The sequence below is a fragment of the Dysidea avara genome, chromosome 9, assembly GCF_963678975.1.
Source record: "Dysidea avara chromosome 9, odDysAvar1.4, whole genome shotgun sequence".
NCBI lineage: Eukaryota > Metazoa > Porifera > Demospongiae > Dictyoceratida > Dysideidae > Dysidea > Dysidea avara.
The window spans coordinates 11,282,613-11,309,588 of record NC_089280.1 but is presented as its reverse complement, the minus strand read 5'-3'; the positions used below and the strand labels follow the sequence as shown (position 1 = coordinate 11,309,588).

General features: G+C 36.3%; 2 protein-coding genes and 1 long non-coding RNA gene across 3 annotated transcripts; 1 reads left to right on the top strand and 2 right to left on the bottom strand.

The window, feature by feature from the left end:
- Nucleotides 1-727: 727 nt before the first annotated feature.
- LOC136265640 (uncharacterized) lies at nt 728-1,613 on the bottom strand. The gene is made up of 2 exons (XR_010705644.1): nt 1,329-1,613; nt 728-902 (listed from the first exon to the last, which is right to left on the bottom strand). It is a non-coding gene; the product is annotated as an uncharacterized lncRNA (long non-coding RNA).
- Nucleotides 1,614-5,921: 4,308 nt separating this feature from the next.
- On the top strand, nt 5,922-11,630 carry LOC136265632 (uncharacterized). The gene is made up of 6 exons (XM_066060536.1): nt 5,922-6,404; nt 8,307-8,411; nt 9,352-9,396; nt 9,922-9,983; nt 10,660-10,742; nt 11,493-11,630. Coding segments are annotated over exons 1-6 (684 nt in total). The 5' UTR covers nt 5,922-6,017; the 3' UTR covers nt 11,495-11,630.
- On the bottom strand, nt 11,493-26,973 carry LOC136265629 (procollagen galactosyltransferase 1-like). Its single transcript, XM_066060530.1, has 13 exons — nt 26,621-26,973; nt 26,246-26,471; nt 25,557-25,621; nt 24,859-24,937; nt 24,173-24,377; nt 16,175-16,291; nt 15,321-15,400; nt 15,163-15,269; nt 14,903-14,977; nt 14,061-14,118; nt 13,392-13,519; nt 13,081-13,284; nt 11,493-12,101 (listed from the first exon to the last, which is right to left on the bottom strand). The coding sequence occupies exons 1-13, from the start codon at nt 26,971-26,973 to the stop codon at nt 11,870-11,872; spliced, it is 1,929 nt and encodes a 642-aa protein (XP_065916602.1). The 3' UTR covers nt 11,493-11,869.
- Nucleotides 26,974-26,976: the final 3 nt, after the last annotated feature.

The window sequence follows — 26,976 nt, the reverse complement described above, 5'->3', positions numbered from 1 at the left end:
CTATTTTTGAGAGCCATAAAACCAGTCAAACACTGTAAAAAGTGAATGTGAATTCCTTCATATTTACTGTTGGTGTAGTGTGGAATGCTGTAGCGATAGAGGTTATGCTCCAGTGGTCACCACCATGTTTTTCAATACAGTAAAAGTTGTAGGCTATATAGATATTTATTGGATGTAGTCAATGGCAGATGCTGGATGGGGCGTTTGGACCAAATGCCCCCCACCTCAGTAGTTGTGGAGGAGCCATACTTTTGATTGAAGCACTAAACCTTGTCAGGCCAAATCAAGTCACAAATATGCATGTTACTACTAAAACCAAAGTCAGAGTACATAGCTATCACCCACCATATTCGTGCATGTCAAGTGCCTCTAAAAACAATTATCATGTTGCTGGTGTATAAGACATTCATAGCCTTAAAATAGCTTTTAAGACTTCTGAATCATCTGCAAAGGCCAAAATGGCAGGAGGTGATTATTTTGTGTTGTTGCACAAAATATATATAGGACAAGAACTGCTCTCATCAATCACCTACAACTTAACCTGTTTGTGCCCCTCCCTTGCCAGCTCCAGAATCTGCCCCTGGTAGTGATACTGTATACAAATTTATTAGGGTCTGTGGATTCCAAAGTATTTTTGGCATGTTTCTTCCTATAGTGACACAAAGATAATGGCCACAATAGAGCTTGTTTCACCTGAAGAAAGTAGTAAAAGTTCAATAAAAACATCTTCACAAACAGTAACTATTTAAAAATCACTTCCACAGGACCTAGCTTTAGCTAGTTACTTGTGTTAGTTACTTGTGATAACGGTTCAGTAAGTTGTTAGTCTGGCTTTTGGCAGCAGTTTTTTGTTGTAACACATCACTCTATTGTGGACCACACACCCAAGAACAGTTCTTGTTCTGTAGAAAAAGCAAACAAGTACGAATAGTAGTATAACACCACAACACATTGATTACACAGTGTATTTTAAAAACACGTGGGTGGGAAAATTACAAAACCTGCTTTTACACAAGCAGAATCCATGCAAGATATGGACAATTTCAACAAGTTAAGATGATTAAAAGAGAAGAAATTTATTTTACAAATGTTATATGATTGCTCTGTTAGAGTAACTCAATTTCACAGCACTGGCCACTACAGCTACTAGATTAGGCAGCAAATCACACAGTTAATGCTCAGAAACTTTGGTAAATATCATAACTCTGCAAAAAATTCTGTAAAATATTTCATATTATTAAAAATTATTTTACAACAATTATAAAACAAATAATTTATTTCAGTAGCTAAGTGATTGCTGGAATTAATTATAAGTTACTAGTACATACACAAAATAAGTAGTTTATGCAACTTGAAATGTGTTTCTCTATTGTACAGGATTTCACCTATATATAGTTCAGGTGGTGATCTCCCACATCAAATATTTAGAGTCTGTGGATACATAGCTCCAATCACCCTTTGTCATTGTAAGTGTCGTTAAAATAAACCTTGATTGTGAAATACATATGATATATACTTTTTGAAATCTTAAAAATTTATTTTAGCTGGAGCTTATAACTATAATACTGAGCTGGTATGCTAGAACAAAATGTGTGGACCCACTTTTACACTGTCATGATTTGGCACTGGCCTTTTAGTTTTAGTTGTACCAGTATGTAGTGCTCATACTCATATTACAGGGGCAGATCTGGGAGAGGGTTTATGGGGACTGAAGCCCTTCCCCTTCACTTTAGACTTTACTTCAGTGATCAATATGCTGAAGACTATAATGAAATTTTGTCTTAGCATAGACCCTTTTGGTGGTGAATTTGGTGGATTTTGGAGGCGTCTAAGTTACTTAGACCCTTTTCATGTTTACTTAGACCCTTTCATGTTTACTTATACCCTTTTGGTGGTGAATTGGTGGATTTTGGAGGTGTCTAAGTTACTTAGACCCTTTTCATGTTTACTTAGACCCTTTCATGTTTACTTAGACCCTTTTCATGTTTATTACGCACACCGGACTGGTAGCGTTGGCAATGCATCGCCACCTGAAAATTAATTTTAAACCCGTAACGGGTGGAGTAATGGCTTGTTTCTACTAATGAACGCTACATTTCTCTGTTACAAGCAGCTGTCAACAATGTTAAGGTAAAACAACTACATAAAGGGTCTAAATAACTTAGACTTCAGCTATTACATAGTTATAATGATCACTAACAATACAAATACTCATTAAATCCACCTTATAACCATCTTTTCAATGCATTATCACTGGATATGTGCTAAAGGTTATACAACAAGGGCCTAGATCACTGGGATCAGACTTGGATGTGCACAAGATTCTAATAGAGCAGTCACCGAACTAATCTAATGGAACATTCAGCAGATACATAGTTTCTGTTCATACAATGAAGTGCATTGGTCTATTTAAAAGGCCTTCATTAATAACTGATTCATCTACATGAACAGTCATTATGTATGGCAGTACTTGACTCAAGTATATACATGCCACTGAAATTGCTCTCACATTCAATCTCATATCATTCAAATTTTGGTTTCAATCACATTATTATTCTAAGATGTTGTGCAATTGTGAGAGTATTGGTCATATGAACCTGCCCAAAGCTTTTCATTAACAATTGTGCAGAACTATACCCTGCAGTATATAAAATATCTATAGGCAAATTGTAAGCATTTTTGTGTGTAGAAACGTCTCCAAATTGCAGTACTTTAGCATCTATTTTTCAAAAATTTCCTGGGGGACATGCCCCCAGACCCCCCTAGTGAGGTGTGCTTCTCACTTCTTCATATTATGAGAGATTAGTACCTAGGGTTAGCCCCCATCCCCTTTTGTAATCCTAAATCCGCCCCTGCATAATAATGTGCAATAGTTATATTATCTCATGTTTTTGTTAAAGAATTTTGTGCTTTCTTAGTAGATAATGTTCATGCTATGCAAAGCAACGTTTTGAAGGATATAGCGAATATAAAAGATAGCTAATCAATTTGTACAGTATCTCGTTGATAAAAAAAAACAATCATGTCAAATAGCTACTTTTACTCTATTAGCGTATGTTGGTTTTTATAAATCTACACTACTTTTTTAGTAAGGCATATTTGGTTAATCAGGACACATGCTCAAACATATAAAAGTTTATAAATGCATGGCTTAAAACATATAGAATTTAGCTATGCATCACTAATATATATATGGGCACCCACCAATTGCATTAGTTGGCTATTGTTATATTAGACAGGACCTGATAAGTGTTAGGGTGAAGTACGTTCCCGCATGTCTGATTGTGCCGATACTCCTTTTTCAGTTTGATTGAACAGTAGCTGTACTCCTTTAATTTTCTGTATATAATACAATATATATGTACAGCTCAACTCCTGAATATATAAATGCAGTTGTTTGTGGTTGTTTTTGTGCTCTGTTTGTCACCCACAAAACTTTTTTTGCTGTCTACCCATTAAACTTATATTGCATACTTATGTGTACATTTTTTCATATGCAGAAGAGCCATTAACAAGGTGGACTGGCAGTTAAACTTGAACATTTTGGACATGCTAGTATTTTTGTATAAGCCTTTTGTACATTACAATATTTGAATGATCAACTCTTTATAAATTTTTCTGTCTAAAATGATGGCAAATCGAAGGGTGACTCATGACTGGATATTAGCTACTTGTGTATTCAAGGGATGCAACCTATTTAATGAACTTTAATTATTGATGAGATAACCACCTTGATTAGATTGCGTAGCTATGTACATCTCAATCATGCATGATCATTATGTATACTTGAGCACATGTACATACCATGCAGCTTCAAGTCACGAGTGTATGATCCAACACATAAAATTACAGTTGTGCAAGCTAGTATACAGCTGAATGATCAACTCTACTGTATGTACACAAATTTATTTAGGTCACAAACACACATATGTAATACAACTTCAGTTGGTATAGTCACATGTGCTTTAACTCAAGTTCTGATATTAATACATAGTGTATGTCAGCTAGGACTACTTCCTTTTTCTGATTCTCTCAACACAATTGTGAAATTAGAACTTATACATACAATAATATCGACTTACATACCACAGAGAGTGATGTAATTAGTTAACCTTAAACCCTACAAAACTACACCATGATGGCAGCTGATCTCATTTTCATTGGTGCATCATACAGGAAGAACACTAATAAATGTGTCCATTATTTTATTGAAAAATCATTTTTAAAAGTATAATGTTGAGAGCTGTTATGTACTATGATTTTTAAAAGATTAAGACCACTTCAAATGAGGATGTAGTTTCCTGTCCACCTGCATCACGTCTGAGCACCCACATTAAATAGCCATTATTACCATATTATTGTCTCATTATTCTCTAATTATGAGAAGCCGATAAGTATTGTACATACGTTATGTGCTGAATTCTGAAAAATGGCTCCGGCTAAGAGGCCTTGCAACTGATTGGTCACGTGGTAAAACTAATGAAAAGTGGAGAATTAAGGAATTTCTAAGTATAAGTTGAGTTTAGCACTAATAATACCGAGATATAGATGACGGATTGTCAATCTCTGCATGCATGCACATAATTATAGCATGTAAACAGCATTAGATAAGTAGCTATAGCAAGTGTTCAAGTGGCAATTAGAAATGATAATATCTTTTATAGTAGCCAGACAAAAACAAACCTTAAATGCTATTAGGTAGCTATAATGCTAAATTTTGTTCGGATTGTTTACTTACTGTTGAAAATGAATGCAAATGGTTGAGCCACAACCTGTTGTATAGTAATTGTAGTCTTCAATACATATATTATAGAGCTTCCAAATTTACTAGTAATTAGGTATGTGGATTACTACATAGCTATGTACATGAGATCATGTGATCATCATCAGCAACTAGAAGGACTGGCAAAAATTTTACATAGCAAATGCATGCATGCTTTCAAAATCATGACGTGGGAAGCATCTTACTATATAATGATGCTCTGTACATGTGGGAAGGATTTGGATGCTCCAAAAGTCACTGTTGTGATATATAATACTGCATATGCAGGTATAGTTCATCCATTCCTTGGAGAAGTCATCCTTTGACAATGTAGAAGTGTGATATTGTATATGGAAATATTTCATTACTGGTACCATGGTTGATTGGAGCTCAGCATTCTAAAGAAGTGAAATTCACTCATAGTGGACTGTTGCTAGGCATATGCCTCAATTGGTACTGCTGAAAGAATGAATGACACACAAAATAAAAGATATTCTATAAAATTTTACTAAGCCCCACTGAGTGTATAATAAGCAAACAGTCACAAGCCCAAGAAGTGTGTCAACCAATGCATGTCCAGAGATTAGATATCTTAGCCATGCATGGAGTGCAACATGATAACATAGTGCAACTAGGGTATGTGAATCTTAATTAAAGAGGAGTATGATACAAGATTAATAGTACTGTGCATGTAATACTGAGGTTTTTTGCTTCAAACTTAGCAGCTGAATACTGGCTTTTCTGCCAGACTCAACTGATATGATCTCTGACCAATATAGAGGGCTTGCAAAAGAGCCAGAGAATACATTTCTGCATATAGCTACATACATGCATTACTATTAACAAGCTAACTGATCTACAATATCACTGCAGCACTGAAAGTTAAAATGGCCATGACATCAGGGCTGCCAGTCTCTAAACTTCATAGATCTATACATGAGTTGCCCAGAAGAGACAACTGTTGCCCCTCTCATTGACATGTAGCTATGGGAAAATTGCGGCAACTTCAAATGTCATATCTCATGACTTAGCTATATATGCTATCCTTTTAAAACTTGGAGAGGTGACTTTAGACCTTGACACCTACAAATAATGTAAAATTTAGGTTGCTAAAGGCAACGGTTAATTTTTTCATTATTATGATCGGCGGGCGGCGCGGGACTAACACCTTGGCAACCTAGAAATTCAACGTGCACTTGTGTGATAAAGGTAAACAAGCTACTGAGAAGCATTGATTTCAGTTTAACTGTGAGAAATGGCTCGTCTTCTTCTAACTTGCGCGTTGCTGGTCATAACAGTCAGTGTATCGAGAGTCTACGCTAATGATCTACCGTCGCCATTCCTCGAAGCAGTGAAACGTCTGAAACTGAACAAGAAGATTTCTTATATTCCAGATCGGATCACTCAGCTCAAGAATATTGAAGATGATCTTCCTGGGCGTTTGCGTAAGCGACAAAGCTACGCTTGCAGCAAAGCTTACCGGGAAGCACAGAGCCCTCGTGTTGAGCAGTGTCTACCTTACCTGGCGGATGAAGGAAGATACACGAGTAATACACAAGTTGCTGCCTTCTGTAGGCTGGAATGTGATACAATCCTAAAACAAGTCTTCACAGATTTGTATGCTTGTGAAGGCAGTTCTTCTGTAAGGATTTTATGTATAGCTCACGTGATTAAATCTGATATGTACCAAGTCCCTTTTAGTTTATCAGCTTTATCAGTTAGGCATTGGAGGGTGAACAGTGTACAAGGCCCTGGGTTCCTATAACCTAGCTTCTGCATACATTGCATATGTGTGTTCATTTTTCAGCTGTAGCTAAATTAAACTCCTTAGTACTGTAGCTATATGCATAGAGCTATGCTATATTGGGCTAGCTGTACATGTGTCATGCTGTCTAGTTCTGATTCCGTCAGCTATTGAGAAAACAAATACACTGATAATGTAGCTAATGATAAGTCGGTAAAATACAAACTGTAACAGTGACAACTAATAGATATAGCCTTAATTTTCATATATCAGTTTGATAACTCAAATTTCAATGTTGTTGATGAATCTTGCCACTTTATTCTGCTAGACAACAGCTTCAGGCTGATCTTAAGTTGCTACTTTATACATATAATATATTAGTACACTAGGCAATATATGGCTTGTGAAGCCATAACAATTAGGAAGGCTATAAGGCTGCTTTACACAGACCAGTTTACCAGTTACATTTACATGTATAGTCATGTGTAGTGGTATTATCAATTCATACTAGAGGAATACTGTAACAACATAATTATGTCTACATATTTCTCTGCACTAAAATTTAATATAGAAAAAATTCTTTGATGTTGCTTGTCAAAGGAAGTGGTCCACCACATATGGGAACAACAGCTCATTGCATTATAAGCACCAGCTGCTAATCCTATAGAGGGGACTTATATGAAGGGGGTGGATGTGTGACATATATCTGCAATTAAAAACAGTAAAAATGACACACTAGTGATGCTTTCAAAGTAACAAGGACTTAAAATTTTTTATGGTTTCTCCCATTTGTTGTTTGAGTCAAGATGTCATCAATTGTGACCGGATTTGACAAAACCAGGCTTCCACACACATCCAGATTTGTGACTTTGAAGAACCATAACTCAATATGGGAGTAAGCTATCACGTTCAAATTTTGAACAGTTATTGCACCATGCAGTAAAAGAATTTTGTGAAAATTGTAGGTCAATAGCATATTTGGTGGCCAAGCTACAACTGGTTAAAGTTGAAGAATTGGATGTGTGTGGAAGCCTGGTTTTGTCAAATCCGGTCACAATTAAACAAATGATAATTAGCTAGAATCTTGGAAATGTGATAAAAGTGACACTATAATAATGACAATCAACCATTACAAGAAGTGCATCTCTTCTGGTCTTGCTTGCTATCATTTGCTGAAGCAACTCCCCGTATATCTGTGGAGTCACAATATCCAGATATTGTTACCTCTTTTCAGTTTGATGCATGCCTAGCAGTTCTTGAGTCTTTGTTTATTCCAACACCCTATAGTTTGTTTAGATGAAGGGATTTGTTGTTAATATAGGATGCCCCTATTATAGTGTTTTAATGGTGACTGCATCCAGTCCATGTGATATTTGTATGTCTACATAAGCTCTTAGTCTACTGTGCTTTGTTTACTCAACTTAAGCAGCTTGTATAACAGAGAGCAATGATTTGTTACAAGTACATGCTAACAAATATGTAACAATGCTAGTAAGAGAGCATTCCTTTGTTGTACTATAAATAGTCAGTTTATCAGCTGTCCATTGTTTTACATTGGTAGTTAGTTTTTATAACGAAGGTGGCTTGTTTATTGATTTATTGAGTCTTCCTTTTGTACCTTTGTGTGAATCACCTGCAGTGTCTGACTGAAAATTAAACTGATAGTTAAAATTACAGTTGAAATTGCTGGGTTGATTATGCTGCGTAAATAAAAGCAGTTTGTATGTGTCATATGTATACAGAATGTAACATGAATCACCTCATACAGTATGGTATGTACATTATTATTTCTTCTTATAGGACCAAGCTGAAATAAAAATTCTCGACTTCTTTTGCAAACAAAATGCTCGTGGGACTTATTGTCTAGTTGCATTTAATGACATTGATAACTTTCATCCTGGTGTGGTGAGTAACTCTTTCATGCATGTTAATGTAGTAAAATCATTATTGCTATTTTAGTTGACTGTAAAACATTGCTTGGTCTTTGGTCCTTGCAATTGGTCAGGAGTTGTGTTATGCATATTATAGAAGTTATGCTGAAAGTGAGAAGGCTAAAGCCAGATATTACAGTGATTAAATAAACTTCACTGTTGAATGCAAAAATGTCCCAGCACAGCAATAACTAGAATCCTAGGCTTCATTCAGTCTATATAGATAAGTGCCAATGTAAGAAACCACACACAAATGAAATCTCAGCATTTAACATTGGCTTCTCACAAGCATTAGTAGTTTTATAGATCTATAGTTAAAGTAAATTTTTTCCTTTGGAAATTCACTTTTGATGTAATGAAGTTTCTAGAATAGAAACCTGTTGCTGGGTTAAAAACCAGAGTAGCCTGTGGTCTAGACCATGGTTGTTGCTGTACATAGTCATCAAACAAAATTTGGCAAAATGAAAAACTATATTTAGCTTACTTTCTGGGTAAGGCAAATATCATTGGTATAGACACACTAATGTCATGGTGTCACACTGATTATTGCCACCTGCTAGTGAAAAATGAGTGTCAATTGACCTGTCTAACTCATTATAAATGACCATATACCCGGCCCTCACACACAGGAAGGTTAAAGTTTTCATAGTGACTCTGTAGCTGTGTATATCTATACAATACTGGTTGTTAAGTTATCCATCGATGATTGGCCGGCAATCCCCCACTACGAAGTACTTCACAAAAATCTTGCTACTATACCAAGACTGTGGCATGTAATTTGTAGTGCATCAGAAACTACATGAATGGTCTGGAATGTAAACTAATTATATTAAAGTGATTCAAGGGAAATGTACCCCATTGTGTCATTTAGCATTTTAAAGTTACTTGTTATTGTGTATGTGTTTCCAATATAGACTTGTGACCATACTTCTAGTCACTGCACCTCCAACTGCCGAACTGTAAGTATTACACAATACACACACGTGTTGTCATCACAATGTAGCTGCATGATAAGAAGCGAAAATGTTAATGCTATAGAATTTCATGTAAACTCGTTCAATTATTTTGCATACAATTTCAAACCTCCTTTCTTCTATCATGCTTTATTAGTATTGAAGTAGTGGATGCATCTTGCAATCTGTTGGTTGTCTTATGGAGCTTTGAGAAAATGAATTTTATTAAGTACATACATAGTGCAGGAAAGAAAAGTATTAGGAATTTTAAATTTTACACATCCAAAGTAATATACATGTAGTGTGCTATATTTCTTGCCACATAACCCAGATTCATAATTTGTATAAATATTATATGTAGGATGACGGCCATATAATTGTCAGCTAGAAGGACAAAATGATTTTATCTGTTATCATTCTCCACAATAGCAGATTGAATGCAATACATATACTTTAGTTACATCCTCAAAGACATTTTCACAAAATTGTTAGTAAAATAGCTGTACTGTATCTGATGACTCGCTCACACAGATCACATCATGGATAAACTACCACTTGGGCTGTTGTTATGAAACACTACAACAACTGAATGAGTAAGATTCATGTTTGTTGTATTAAGTGTATGCAATGATTTGTCAAAAATAATTATGAATGGCCAAGGGAAGCTTTAGAGGGAGTGCATGGGATGTCAAAGCACCCCCCTCAAAAATTTTACATGTGGAAGCTAAGAAGCTGCTAGAAGCTGCAGTACAGATGCAATTGGATCTTATGTATTCATGGGCAATGAAAAGATGGAAAGAGCAAGGGTAATAACCAAGAGGGGTTCAAAGTTATACTTTGGAAACTATGCTAAAAATTAAAATACTCTAATAGAACAGTCTAATTGAACATAATATATACAAGACCAATTTGTAAGCTGAAACTAAACCTATTCTTCTTAACCTGTGCACTACTATCTCATGGTTAAAACAACTTCCAGATTCAATCTTGTGGTAGCTATTTTCTAAGTGGGGAAGCATGCCCCCAGATTCTTCTAGCTGTAGCATGCTACACATCCTGATTTTATGGAAACTTCAGCTAGTATCTCTAAGATATATAATTGTGCAGAAAAACTTGTGTAAAGGTATTTTCATACAATTTTTGCATATGAAAAAACTAAAATTTCACCAAGTGATTGTTGAAAACAAGTTTGCAATCCTAGTTCATATGAAATAAATAATCATGCTTTTTACACATACCAAATTATTGTTTTCAATTTCTGTTATACAGGATTTCACCTGATTCAGGAGATGATCTCCCAAGTCAAATATTTAGAGTCTGTGGATACACTTCTGCAATCACCGCTTGTCATTGTAAGTGCTATTAAATAACTAATCTTAGATCCTAAATTTTTAACTTTGAACTAGAGCTTAACTATATATACTGACCTGGTATGCAAGAACCAGATATGACGTCCCATTGGCACACCATTATAATTAATTTGCAGCAACTTATTATGCAATGCTCAGTTCCCATGTAACTTTGCACTTTCTGAGTAGATGTGAGCAACTTTTTTGAGGATATGAAATCAACTTTGGTGCTTGTGCTAATCTCTTTAATATACTCCAGTGTATGTCATCCTTAATGAATTTTTGCAAATATTTCGCTACTTTCTGATCAGTATGGCATAATATTATAATACTAGCATTACAGCTCCAGGAAGAGCTACACATTCTTAAACATGATAAATGGTGGGGGCCTATTAATTTAGCTATTATTAAACCTGTAATTGGCTATTCTACTACATACATAGTTGCCAATATCAATACTTACATTTAGGTCAATATTATATTATGGCCTGTTACGTAAGTGATATATAGAGTGAATTATGTTCCCACATGCTAGCTGGTACGTACTCTGCACACCTGGTCACTCCTTTTTCAGTGAGATAGAGTGCATGTATAATACAGGTTCAACACCTGAATATTTAAATGTAGTTGGTTGTACATGCGCATGGCTGTTTTTTTAGTCTTAATCGTGTTCTGCTTATCACACATAATAAAATTTTATTGCTGTTTATATAATATTGTGCACTTACATGTATAATTATTTTTTGTACACAGAAGAGCCATTAACAAGGCAGATTGGCAGTTGAACTTGAACATTAAGCATAGTTAGGACATGCTGAGATTATTAGGTATTCTTTGTATAGAGTTCTTGTATGTCACATTAAGATTGTATGATCAGCTCTTTAAAACGTTTCTGTCTAGCAAAGTCAAAATGGTGGCAATTTGTCGAGGGACTCATGACTGGATTTTCAACTACATATATAGTGCACTTGTGTATGTTCCTCAACCTATTACTGTACATTTGTGAGGTAGCCACCTAAACTGGATGAATTGTATCAACAGCACTATATAGCTGTGTACTGTATAACACAACTTATAAACTACTATGAAATGTACAGAGAATGTATTGACTAATTCAACATGTGCAGTTATCACAATTCAGAATGTACTGATCTCATGTAGTCCTCCTTATCTTCAACATTTTTCTTCTTTCTTGCCTCCATTTCATCTTTCTGTTTCTGGTTTAGTGACTTGAACACATGTAGTGGTTCAGTGTCACTGAAGTAGTCCTCATCCCCCACATAATGTGTTGGGTTAACAAATAATGGATTGGCTGAATATGTGATCAGATCTCTCGGCCAGAAGTACTTCGCCCAGTCCTCTCTGTAATAACAAAATAAAGTATGGCATTAGCTAACTATCCTTTCTTTGAACTACAGTGAATATTTACATGCTGGTTGCTCACTCTCCAGTGCTGAAACCGGATCAGTACTGCACGCACTGACCCAGATAGCAGTCCTGGATCTGACCCAGATGATCATGCATATCCTAGGGGCAGATCCAGGGGGTTCTGAGGTTTCCACAAACTGGCCATTTAATTGATTTGAATGTTCATTTTGAGATACTCTGATAGAGTGTTCAAGTACCCTAATAGAACAGTCAGACTTATATTGCTTGAAAACTATTAATAGCTAACAAATTTACATACCAGTAACAACACAGAAAATTAGTCTAAAATTCTATCTAAAGGTGTGTACAATATGAAACTTTTCCTTCCCAGACCCCAGAATGGCATCTATATTAGTTGTATGATTCAAACTTCACATTGTCCCACCCTTATACTCTTTGGTCTGCTCCATCACTACTGTCACCCCTGATGTTGTGTCAGCAGAAGCAGCCAATACGTACTAGTATAAGTACAGCATATGTTCAGACTACATACGAAGGGGGAATCGCCCCCCAGACTCCCTTAGGCTTAGCAAACTCTAAGTGTACTGAGGTTTGGAAACCAGTCACCAAAGTTCCTGGAGCCGCCCTTGTATCTGCTACAATAAAAACCCAAGGCATGCACTAAGGGCTATATTTTGGGTGCTCCACTAGTATTATTAAGTTACATAAATGGATAGCTATACAATAACAAAACAGGTTAGTTTTATATTAACAATCAAATAGTAAGCATGGTTCCATGTAAATGTATTTCAATGAGATTTATTTCAAAAATGCAAACTAGTCAGGTTTTTGTTCAGCAGGTCACAAAAAATTAATATGATGTTGGTTTCAGCCATACTGCTACATATGCAATACCTATGAGCTATCCTGACTCCAATGGTATTACTATGTATATGCACTTCAATACTCTTACATTGGGTGCTCATTAAACATTATGGGGAAGTATTCATCTACTGGCAGTATCTTCTGTAGCGGGTTTTGTGCTAGTAACTTCTTAGCTCCTGATAATGATATCATATAGCACAGTGTCCAGTAGGAGTACTTGGGGGTGATCAGTGTCTCAAGACCATCCAACTTATACTCTTCATCAATATGCAGTCTCTTACGGCCAATATAACTGTATGGATAAGTGCACAATATTATTACTGATTGATACAGACATAAAAATGCAGTTTGATAATTCTCTTGCACTTTACACACTGATTTATCTAAACAATAGCTCACATGAGGTCCCATTCTAATTCGTTGTCTTTAATTTCTCCTAACATCATATTCATCCAGTCTCTGAAGTAAGGTTCGAACTTTATGTCATCCTCAAATATGAGTACACTCCTCCATCCTTCGTCAACCATCTATACAACATGAAACATGTATCTATAAAAATCTTCCTATACTATGGTAAGCTTTACTGGCTACACAGTCTGTGTGTTTTCTATAGAACATTTTTCACATTCAGATAGATAGTATCTGACAGTTTTACAACAAAAGGCAAGTGCATTGGCAGTGGCACATCTGAAGTATACAATTCTGGATGCCTCTGGTCTCTAGGGCCAGTTACAAATTTGAAGCATATCACAGGATCTATAGGAGATAAGCAATCTTGCCAACCTCAAGATCTTGCATATCACAGGATCTTGAGATACATCACTGTGAGGAGGACAACAAAGTGTAGCAATTTAAATTCCCATTACAACAAACACAATTCATTAATACTTCCAACATCTAATACAAGAAACAGCACAAACTATACTAATTTCTAAGGTGTGTAAATATGTACATACCGACTACTAAATATGTGGCTTTCTAGTAAAGTACGTACAGTTAACAACAAATTCTACAACAATAAATGTACGTATAGTCATTACTTGTAAACTGAAATAACATGATATTTACCTTTTCCCATATAAAATAATGACTCAAGAAACATCCAATTTCTCCTTTGGTGATTGGTCTATAACAATACAGTGACATAAATTATCCAAATTACTCAAATAAGCACAAGATAGGTTACATAAATTACTTGACAACATTTAAAGTCTGAAATATTAATCATAGCTAAATGCAGTATACAAGCATAACTACAACATTTTACCAACTATAGCATTTAGCATTCAAGATGAGAAGGTATACAAAGCTGCCACCATGAGGTAACAAGACTGCCACCCATGGTGGCAACCATGAAAACACACAGGTTGTAAAATTAAAAATCATTTACTGTATAAGAGTTGGCACTTCATTGCATCACAGGAAACACCAGAGAAGTAGTAGAGGAATGTTGTTTTGATAATGGAAACAGGAAACGTATCTAATGTTGTCTGTAGCAACAGTATAAGGGCACATACATACCTATAATGTCTATATTTGCAGCTTACATCTATCTTATGGGAGATGGTAGTAGTTCTGACAACAACTTTAGCGGCCAATGGCTTAAATTATGTGCCAGTACTAGTTCTACACACGCTTATGCTGAATAATTACATCATGTGAAATATCAATTTTGTGAATTTATTTCAAAATGAAGCATATTATAAGAATTTATAAATACTACAAAAGTTTATCCCCAATCCTATTTAGTATTGATTACAGTTATCAACGCAATCAAGTGCATGTGCCGCTGATTAGACAGATCATTATCTTAATTACAAATGGTTCTCACATGGCCGCAAACTGTGTAGGTAGTTCTTTTATTAGCCAAAAAACTAGGTAACATTCATACGTTTATCATAGAGTCATACCTGTCTCCCCACGGATCTTTCCAGCCTGGTAACATCTTAATATTCAATTCATCGGCATAAGAATCATTCAGCTCCCTAAATGATAATAAAACAATACATGCTATACATAATTTCTTAAAACACACAGAGTACAGATGTACAGTCCACTACTCAACTTAACCACAATAAATATACTATTATACAGAGGTCAATATATCATAAATTTCAGAGACCGTTAAAGGTACACAGTCTGTCATTCAATGTCAACCAACAGTCATCACCTTCCATCCACAGCTTTGAACCATTCAAAGTCAATATGAAGTTCATTCAATGCTGCAGTCATACGCATCCGCCGATCTTCTCTTCTCTCCAAATTAATCATGTAAACCTATACCATCAACATGTTGTTACATCATCACTTCATCATCACAATACTCACATGATCAAATCCTAACATATCACTAGGTACCTCAACTGGAGGAGTGATATACTCACTAGTCACCAATGGAGGGAAATCCACTAAGGAAATGAACATGTAAGTAATAAACAGTTGAGATCAAACAGGACACAGTAAACCCTAAACATTGTTTTGAATTGAGAAGTTTCTCTAATAGAACACTCATCATGTTGATAATACTCTAATAGAACAATCACACCTATCCTTTGTATGATGCAAAACTACAGTATGTACCGTAAATCCAATATTTTAGAGGGTTGTTGTTGTGTCCACGAACACACACAAACCATTACATGGTATATACATGCAGCTATCTATCACCTATGAATAAAGTTATGTTCAGAAAGTCGACCTTCCCTGATGTCTCTGCAGTGCTATTAAGATAAATAGCTACCTACCGCCACATGAAGTTAGTGCAAGCCCAGGCCTTATCGTATAGCCAGCTACCTGCACTTGACTCAATGTCAGCCTACTTCCTGTGTATCACAGAAACCAATTTGAATGCATAGCTCCAAGACTACAATGAAAATAATTGGATGCACATGCATATATGGTAAACACTTAAAGTGAGACCTGAAGCATGCACATGTTGTGTTAAAATTTTTATAAGTAGCGTTTTTAGCTCATGATAATTAATCAAAAAATAACAATTATTTTGCATACCAGATTTATGGAATGGTCTTTTGTATGGTCACATCACTTTACAATACACATAAACTAACACAGAGTCTCCTCCCTCCCCTCAACTATGTTGCTATGGTACAAGTTTCGAGTTTTGGTAACAAACACTTCTCAATTCTAGCTTTTACAGGTGGTGGGTTCACAACAACACTTACCTAAAGCATCAACTTTAAAACTGTTAAAAGCAATTATTGCATCTTCCACTGTTTGGTAGTTGTATGGTTGAGGTAGAAATCCATATATCTCTTTGTTGATGACATACATGGTCATCCCTGCATGTTAAAATGTGTATGCATGTACATTCCAGACATACATACAACAAAACAAGTTAGTGATATTTTACATGTTGATCTGGTATTATGCAGAAAATTGATTATAGTACCAGTAGAGTGCACAAAACTTTGCGGCATGGACGAAATCTTTCATGAACATTCATGAAGGCTTACTTGTCATGAACAGTTGGTGAATTCACAAACTGGTCTTCAAATAAACTAGCATGCGCTCACTCTGTGTTCAAGAACTAGAGTGACTGTTGTGAAAATGAAGCCATTGCATGCCTGGGTATGTGTATTGCTTGTGAACTTTCATGAAGATGTGCGCCACTTCATGAAGACTATCACAATGAATTTGCAATGAAAGCTTCGTGAAAACATGCTTCATTTTGCTTCACTTGGTGCAATGAATACATAAGCTTCATGATGTCTTCATTACCGCAATGAATCTTATATTCATTCCTGATCAGACATAAACAGTATTCTGTAGTCAGTATTTAGCAAGAGTAACAGCAGGTAGTAGCAAGAACAACAGTAAGAACAACATTACATCTGCAGCAAGAACAAAGCAGTAAATTGTGTGAATCAATCAGTCAACCATCATTATAGAACACTTTAGCAGCAATGTCACTCCCAGTAGAAGATCAGCAGTCATCCAGCCATTACCAACAGCTACAACTGCTGCAGTAACGAATATAATAGAACAAGAGCAGCAACAACAGTTAATTATGTTTAACAACAAAGAGGAGACCACTGAACAACAGTCTCAGCAACGTAAAGAAGTAGTTGCAGGAGTCTGTCAAGCCAGGATAGAAAACAAGCATTGTGTGAGGTATGAAGGAAATAATTCCAAGCGATGGGATGGTCGTGAAATCTAGGTTGATGCAGACTACATAGATGAATCATTTGAGCCCTCAGCATTGGTGCCAGGTTACGAAGTAAGTAGTACTTCCATGGCAACAAAAGAATAGCATTACTCATTGGAAGGCAGTAGTTGTACAAGATGAAGGCAGTAGTATATAAAAATCAGTAGTATATAAAGGCAGTATATAAAAATGAAGGCAGTAGTATATAAAAATCACCCTAGCATCATATCGACAACCAAATCATTTACTCTCAATTTGTAGGCAAACAAAAGGCTGAGAAAAACTTGAGAAAAAGAGAGAAACAAAAGGTTTTATGTAAATACATGTTAACATTAACAACTTGCAGCTATCACTTTTGTACGTATATCTACTTAAATAAGCATGTTGAATATGCCGCATAGAACTTAATAGAATCTCTTTTTTTTAATGTTGACTTTATGTTACACAAGATGTACTAGACTAAGTGTGTGCATAATGCATATGCATTTTTAACTACATAGATGTGGAGAGTAAATCAAAGAAAAAGCAGCAGAAGGCAACTCCTAAACGTCTAAAAGCTGCATATTGTGTATATTTTAGTTCATAAACATCATTTAAATTATAGACAGGTGACAGTATTTTAACCAATGCTGGACATGGATCAGGAGCTGTATGCACTACAGCTGTGACAAATATCTCCAAGACAAGTGCATATTTGTGTAACCTGTAGATGCATCAAAATATAAACGCAGATGAAGTGTTAAGAGAAACATTAGCAGTAGTCATGTTGACTGAATGTCAGAGAAGGAGAGTATTCCTATAAAGGTGAGCAATTTACCTTTTGAATATGCATAAATATTACATGTTCCAACTCTATTGTAGCTGTTGACTTTGGAAAACTATTAGACCAACAGCAGCAGATGATTAACATTCTTTCATCATTAGTGCAAACTAATATCCAGCAACAATCTACTGTACATTGCGGGAGCTAATTGCCCAAAGAAGAGTTGCAAGTACCTCCACATGAGTATGCAAGCAGTAGTACTTCTTTGTCTTTATCTCACGGTAATACTTATCAACCTCAGCAGTCACCTGTACAACAAAGCACTTCTGAGGCGGCTGTTAATCCACGGTCCATTGACCAAACCCAGCCTGTGCCTATAGAACAGATGGCCATTGTACAGGCAACTCAACAAGTACAACAACCACCCACTTTTCAACAATTGCAAGAACAGCAACAAATTCAAGAGCAGAAAGCAGTATAGCCGATTCCCCCAGTCCAGCACCTGCAGCAACAACCTATAGTTCTGCAACGTTCAACACAAACATAGCTTTTCCAAAGCAGAATAGTGCATACTCGGCAAACAGCCAATCATTTTCATCTGATGATCTGCTAAGTGAGTTAGAAAATAGTGCCAATGATCTAGAATTCAACTCCTCATGGCCTGGCCCATCATTTAAATGGAATCCACTACTGACCACACCAGCTATAACTTCACCCCCACCAGCTGCAACTTTACTTTTACCAGCTGTAACTTTACCTCCACCAGCTGCAACTTTACCTGCAACTTTACCTCCACCAGCTGCAACTTTATCCCAACCAGCTGCAACTGCACCTCCACCAGTTGTATCTTTACCCCTACAACCCTTTTCAACTCCACCGAAACTAAAGCCCGTCCAAGAAATTACTACTCACCATCCTGGGACTGATATCAATAATCTAAAAGAATCAACAGTAGCCCTAGCTTGTGAAGCAGTTTTTGGACGTGATGAGCTTGCAAAGTGTAGCCTAAGTGGAAGAAAAAACACTGGGGCAGAGAGGATGGACAACAGAAAGCCTAAAGGAGCAGTATGGCCAAACACATCAGATGTCGACTTTGAGCAGATATGGGCCTTGTGTCGTCAGTGAATTTCAAAATCAAGTCACATACTACAGTCTTATGCAAAGCAAAAGCTTTAGCTGAGAGCTTATTGAACTGATTCAAAAGTATGAAATTTAAGAGATTTCTAAGTTGTTCGGGACTTTTAAAATCACATGAAATGATTCATATATTTTAGACAGATATATACTTACTAACATCAGCGATACATTGTGTAGTGTCACTTGGGGGCATTGCAATACCAACGACATAATTCAATACGGTGAAACTTTTGTACTTTATTTACACAAAATTCCTCATAATATGATAATTAAGAAATGATTTAAGAAGTTTCAAATGTTGCTGGTTCTTAACCACATAAGAATACATTCTAATCATACAGTATGGTAGTACTGTATAGTAAGGACCACAAAGGTTTGGGTGTGGCCCATGAAAAAACATCACCCAAAAACCAGCTTCACGTTTCCCTGACAACGATGAGGCAGTATTGGTTAGGTAAAACTAAGCCCAAACAAGCCTTCAGATTGACCTGAAATGCTTTCAACAAGTTGCTATGGAATTTTATTGAACTGAATTTTCTAGTGACTGATGACTGACTGACTGAGTATCTGACTGACTAAGTAACTGACTGACTGACTGACTGATTATGCCTTCAGATAAACGTAAATCAATAATGGCTAAGGCTACGGGCTTGATTTTTTCACTGTTTGACATTGCTTCAGTCGGACATGTGCCTTTAGGCATACCGCAGTACGTACAATGCATTCTTCGTGGACTTACCAGTGTCCTCCTTTGTGTCCCATTCATCTTTGCTGACAGCAAAAGGTGTAGATTTGGTGGTAGCACATGATGGCTTCCTTCGGCATTGAAATTGTCCGTATTTTTCATAGTGGCTACTTTCAGAGGTACTTTTCGAACGGTTCTTGATTCATAATGCTGTGTAACGAGTTAAACATACGTAACTGACAACAAAGTGTAATGGATACTTCACTTTTCAGATGAAAATTGATAGCTGGGGTGCATGGTGCCATTTCTTTCATTTGATGCGGTATGCGTGGGTTCACCAGTCATAATAATTTGATTTTATATTAAAAAGCTAACAAACAAGTACACAAAAAATCAACTAGAGTAGGGATCATAGCACATCGATAAAAAGTACTGAAACAAGCTGGAGTAGTGAACGATATTAAATCACAGTAAAACAATAAGAAGTGTTATATCCCTAGCATGCTCAAGATACCATAATGGAAATGTACAGAAGGGATATAACACTTCTTATTGTTTTACTGTGATTTAACACAGCTTGTGTCAGTACTTTTTATCGATGTGCTATGGTCCCTACTCCCATTGAAAATTCCAAAAATTTTTGTGTACTTGTGTTTTAATGTAAATACTATGCACATACAAATACTGTTTTGATGTATGTAAGTAATCTCTAATGCTGTCCAAACAACGTAATTTTTGCAAATAGTTTAACTTTACTAACACACTACCTTTAATGTTGTGGAAAAGTCTCTAACGTGAATAAGACAAACACAGCAATAGGCTTCATTTATTGGTAAGATAGAAACATTTGACCATAGGCGGCGGAAAGGGAGGGGCTAGGGGGCTAAAGCCCCCCCCTCAGAATGATATCACACCGAAATTATCTTTCTTGGAGTGGGGCTGAAAACCGTGATAAAGATCGAGATACTCTAATAGAGCAGTCACTCTAATGAAGTAGTCAGTGTGTAGCGAGCTATGTAAGGATTTTTATGTTGTTTATCAGCTAGAAATGGTAGCTGGTGAGGTGGAAAGCTCTTGTCAGTTGGTTGTGACCTTTTTTTTTTTTTTTTTTTTTTGTTTTTGGTCTCACCTTACCAAACTATAGAAATAAGTCTGGGTCAGCCCAGCCCAGCCCCCCCCCTCATATCAACTACTTCCTCCGCCGCTGCATTTGACCACTAAGATTGAAAGAGTGAAATCTTTAAAACTGAATTGGACTAAGGGAATTCTATAAAGGACATTTCCCTCAAATATAACATCTCATTCAGCAAACACAAAAATCTTCCATGCTTTCTGCAGTACATTGCAACTGCTCTGTTACCTATCCCTCTTTGTTGATCCATATTAAAGTAAACCTTTTAAAATAATAATGAAAGTAGCAAAAAATATTACAAACATAAACGTGACCGGATTTTGGAAAATCAGTCTTAATGTCACATTTGACAGTGCAAATATTTATGACCAAACAAAGCACTTTTAAGCTTCCAGTCAGCCTTACAATAATTAGAAAAGGTAGTCAATATCTTGAAATACATAAAGTTATGTGAAATATTCAAACAGGTGTATAACGTCCTACATTGTGACACAGTGAAATGTAAAAGTCTTATTGTTTCAAGCATGGTATTAAGACTGATTTTCCAAAATCGGGTCACAAATGGCTATGAATATATACATGTGCTGTACATTAAGCATTTCTTTAGTAGGCAGTAGCATTGCCATTCACCTCAACAACTTTTGAAATGACTTTCCTCAAGTGCTCAATATAACACTGACACTTACGTTCATCTATAGAAAGCCGAAATTGTGAAATCCCATCAAAAACTCTTGTTTGGTGGTAGGCTTAATTTCTTGACACAAATACTCTTTAAGCTTATGTCAGACATTGGTTTAATTCAGGGGATTCAGGCAGTGTATGCCACCAATTGATCCCATTTTCTTCATTAAAAAATTGAACATAGCGAGAGCAATGTTTAGGGTCATTGTCCTGCATCAGCTTGTGAGAGCTTGGAGGTGGAAACTTGTCCTGAATGAAGGGTAGAAATGTTCTCTGAAGAATTCGGCAGAATAGCAGAGCATCCATTTTTAAACCAGGTGTACGCCCACAGCTGGCCTTCAGCCGGCTGTGGGCGCACGCCTGGTTTACTGAAATTGTTTTCGTAAAAGTGTGTGTGTGTACCTACCTATCTACCTATGTTTGTCCATACGCACCCACGTGAGCAAAATCATTAAATAATGGTAAAAGCAGCTTTTACGTAAGAAGTAAAAGTGAAATGAAGTCTGTATTAATCTTCTGCACAGGTGAACTTTGTAGTTTCTTTTCGGTGGACTGAAATACGGGTGTGGCGACTTTCCTCAGACTACCTTCCCCTTGAGGCTTTCAGGCATTTAGCAACTGAAAAACAATGGTGGAGGCCTCGTACACTACCAGGAATAGCCTATCGCCTCGAATTGAAAGGGGGCGTATCCGTTACGTACGCAAACGAAAATGAAAAGCAGTTTGAGGCTTTGTCGAGAGAATTTGTGGGAAAAAAACACGGTGGTCACACTATAAAACAGTTTAGAAGATACTTCTGAGCGTAATATGTTGGTAAAAGCGGTTTGTTTAACAAACGCTTCCCTAGCAGTGCATAATTGAACGAATTACGAATATTTCATGAATTACGAAATACGAGAATTAGGTAATAATATTATTGCACAACCCAAAACTACACTATTGTAAAATAGTAATACATAGTTGGTTAATTCATAGTAGCATATACTGTCTAGTTAATTCCAGATGAGTTAGCTAGCTGCATGGTGCCTGGTTTTTAGAAGTAGCACAACATCAACTTGTTTCTTCAAATATACAGACATTAGTAGGACTCTTCTTGCTAATGCTAGCCTACACATGTACCTTTATGGGATGCTTGGGACGGGGCTTTGGTTTAGGCTTGCATCCTTCTTTTCTGTAGCAGAAATGACATTGTGCTTTTACGTAAGTGGACTCTAGTTTCGTCTGTCCAAATCGCATCATCAAGTGTATCATGTAGGTGGTTACGTGTCCACTTAAGCCTTTTCCCTTATTAACAGAACATATTAACTGACAGTATACAGAACAACGATACACCCATCCTAATAGACGTCTATTCCGCAGGATGGTGGTCAATGATATGTACACCCCATAACTAGCCAGTCTAACTTGCAGCTGTGTTGCTGTAGTTTCATCATCTTCCTCCATGGCTTGCTCTATTATTCTTTGAACAGCAGGTGTAAGGCAACACACCATTCTAGATCTTGGTTTTCTAGTAGGGATGCAGGAATTATGCCAGAATAATTTCGGGAAAAATGATGGGGTAAGAACTGAGCATTATTCAAGCATTTTGATGCAGTTTTAGAGCATAATTGGCATAAAAATATATTAGGATTGAGATACCGCAACAGAGCAGTCACTTAATCTAATAGAATGATCGATGCAGAATAATTCATTACTCATACTACCGGTAACTAAGCATCTTGCTAGCAAAAAAAGCTTTTCTGACGAATTGACACAGCTAGATTTAGTACTTTTTACTGTTTCAAAGTCTTGTTGTACAATTTAATTACTAAAATGAAGAAAAAGTTATAAAAATTAGGAATAATCTTGGGAATAATGAGTATTTTTGGGAATAATAAAAACTATAATGATAAGTTTTTAAAAGAATTTCGGAATAGAATAATGATGAAAATTTTGGGCATAATTCTCATAAGCCTATTTTCTAGCAATTATTCCTTGTACTGCTTTAAGAAAAGTCGAACACCTTGCTTGGATACTTGGATTCCATCTTCTTAAAGTAAACACTCTACAATAGCTGATACTGTATACTCTTCCAATGTAAGCTAAGAATTTGTAGTTTTGCAAAATCGCTTAAAACCATGACATCCCCTCACAAATAACAGCTTTAATGAAGTTTGGACCGTTTTATATGCTCATAATTGTTCATGACATTATACGCACCAGTTCATGAAAGTACGTAGGCAGGCACTATATAGTTCACGAATATTAATTGGCACTGGTGAAATTTAAGGACGATTCATGAACTTCGTCTCTATGAATTTCAGAATAGAAGCAACAGAACTCAGCTGTGCGGCTATGTGCAACTTTAGTCAATTAACCAGTTCATGAATGTTCATGACAAGGTCATAAAAACTATTTCATGAATGGTTCATGACATATACTTAGAGTTCATGAAAATTCATCTCTTAATTGCAAAGTTTTTTTGTGCATCCTACCGTACTATTATAATTATTGCCACCAATAAAGGTTATTCGTACAGTTTGGGTTTCACTGGTGCAATCAGCATAACAAACTACCCTAATAGCATGCCTACCAAATTCTCACAACTTTAATGAAAACCAAAACAAACAAACTTCACCTGCTTCCCTTGCAGAGTGTCCAAACAACAACATGTCATCAATGTCACTGTCATAAGTTGGGGAGGGTGGCCAGTAAGATAACTTGGTGGATGCCTCTAATCTGAGGTCGATTAAGAAAGTAGAGTGGACCATCGGAACTTCATAAGTTCCCTTTCTTGTACGACGTAGGGTGGGAACATATTCCTCAGTTCTCTTGTAATACCCCTATAATATAGTAACATGTTAGTGTGTGTATATACTAACTTGATCATGATCGTGTACAATTGATCTGACTAGGTTGGGTAAAAAAAAACTACCATGAACATTTTAGTGTATACAATTTGTCACAGTTTTTCCAGTTGTGTGCAGAAAGTTTTCACATGCAGTTATCATGTGATGTGTGCATAGAAGAGAAAATGAACTGATTTTCAACTTAAGCGTACATTAAAAACAATACATATTCACAGCTGGCCATGGTATGCTCTCATATGTAGTAGAGTTGCATATTTATTATCAAGGACATCAGTTAAAATTATGGTACAATGCATACTAAAAAATATTTTATGCTTGGAGTAATATTAACAACCAAATCTACAGGTATAACTACTGTTTAAACTATTACAAAGGTAAGACAGACGTGTAACTAACACACACATGTGTGGTACATTGTGTGTGTGTGTGTGTCAAGTTTGGTTATAGTCCTTACCCTATCATCAACACCACACCAAAAGTTAGAGTAATATGAGTTATCTCTGTTAGCAGTTAACATTGGTGCAATGATAGGCCTAAATGAATAGGAGACATGATCACCAGCGAGAGACAGCTACGCTCACACCCACATATACATGCACACATGCACGCACGGACACACACAAAAACGCACACACACACACACATACATAACACTTCTGCAAGACAATTATCCAGCTACATCCACTGGCACAAAAATACACTTAAAACAACCACAGCATAAGTTGAATATAAAATCTGCATAATTGTGTACTACATATCCAGCAAATTACATGTAGGTACTACCATAGGCAGAGAAAGTCACACGTGGGAAAAGTTTTGCAAATGACACACTTCTCTGTATGCTGGCAGAAAGTTATAAGTTGCTAATTATTCATCCTGATGTCTAAGTACATAAAGGCAAGTAGCTAGCTAATTGATATAAAAGTTTTGTAATTGCCATTGTAATCACAAAATCTGCAAAACTATTCCACACATAACTTTCCTGTAAACAATATTTAGTACAAAGTGCATGAGTGTACGTGTTAAGTGATGATCTCATGTAAATTTCTTGGCTTCTGTATTGTTACTATAACCATCAATTAAATTGTGTGCTGCATATTTCCCAATTGGCTTGTGTTAGCATATAACACACACAGATACACACTTACGTACTTCTTTTCTGCCATGAGAATTTTCAAAATTCGTGAGTCAGCCAAGAAGTTATCGCAATCAACAAACTACATCAGAGAAAAATGAGGTTAACGATCACAATACAATCACAGATGTGATTTAAAAATTGATAACATGAAACCTCCTCTATATCTGCATAATTGTGCATGGCTTCCAACACTAAAGTTCAATAACTCCTTTTGTATACTTCCAGGCAAAACCACTGTAGAGTAACCAATAATTGAGTTGTCTATACAATTTTCTGGATTTTGATCACACATGTACAGTAGCACAACATAATTCATACATCAAAGGAATATTGCTATGTAATTAATAAATCTCGCGGTAACGTTAAACTCCACAGTATAGCATATTTCCCATGACATTTTGTACTTTATGATGGCTATGAGAGGCCTAACTAAAATCTTTACAGAATTTCATAATTTAGTTGTATAGTCTCAATACCAGTCTACTAAAGTACTACATACATAAACCATATAGATCAAAATAAAATGTTTAGTTTACAGTCTTTCCTTTAAAATTTTAGATTTTTTGATTAACAAGCTTCTAAGTGTTAAGTTGCGTGGGATGCATAAATCTCATCAGAATTATATTAATACCAAAATTGGGACCTGCAAAAAAAGGGGTAACACACCAAGAAAAAATACCAGATCCCATAATTCCCTACTTACCATCAAATAGTCAGCCCAGACGCGTCGAGCCTCATACAAAGCGTACTGTCTCAGGTAAATTATATTGTAATAACGTTTATCACTCCACTCATATGGTGTGGATGCATCATCAATATCATATTTTGATGTGTTAGTGAAGTCAACTTGATGATACAGTGACCTGACATGGTTGACCCATTCCTCTACCACACTAGATGTGTTATCAATGTTGTTGTCTGTGCGTATCCTGAGAGGAGAGATATTACAACAATTCATATGCTCACACAGCTATGTGCACCAATGTAGCACAAAAAAACTATAATGTATCTGTACGAATGTTCGCTAAAATATCACCTCGAAAAATTAGTTTTCGCTAAATTCTTGCATGATTCTTACCAGACGTGCATCCTGTCCTTGGGATAATCCAGCCTGTCTATGTAGGAGAAGAAGTAAGGCAGAGTGTGAGCCGTGTTGCGGGCTAGTATTGCTAAGAACACGGTAGGTGCTCTCGTAGGAGCGCTCGCGTCGCTCGTATCTTCACTATTTTCTGATACGCTATCATTATCTTCGCTTGTCTCCGACTTCCCGCCACTTGAACACAGCAATGCAAGGAGTAGAGTTAACTTTAACCAGTCCCAGTATCTCCTCATCGCCAACACAATAGATCGATTGTTACTTAGGGAAATATACGATGTTATACGGACAAACAACCACAATCGATGTTGCATTAATAAGTGTTTATGTTTCATGTG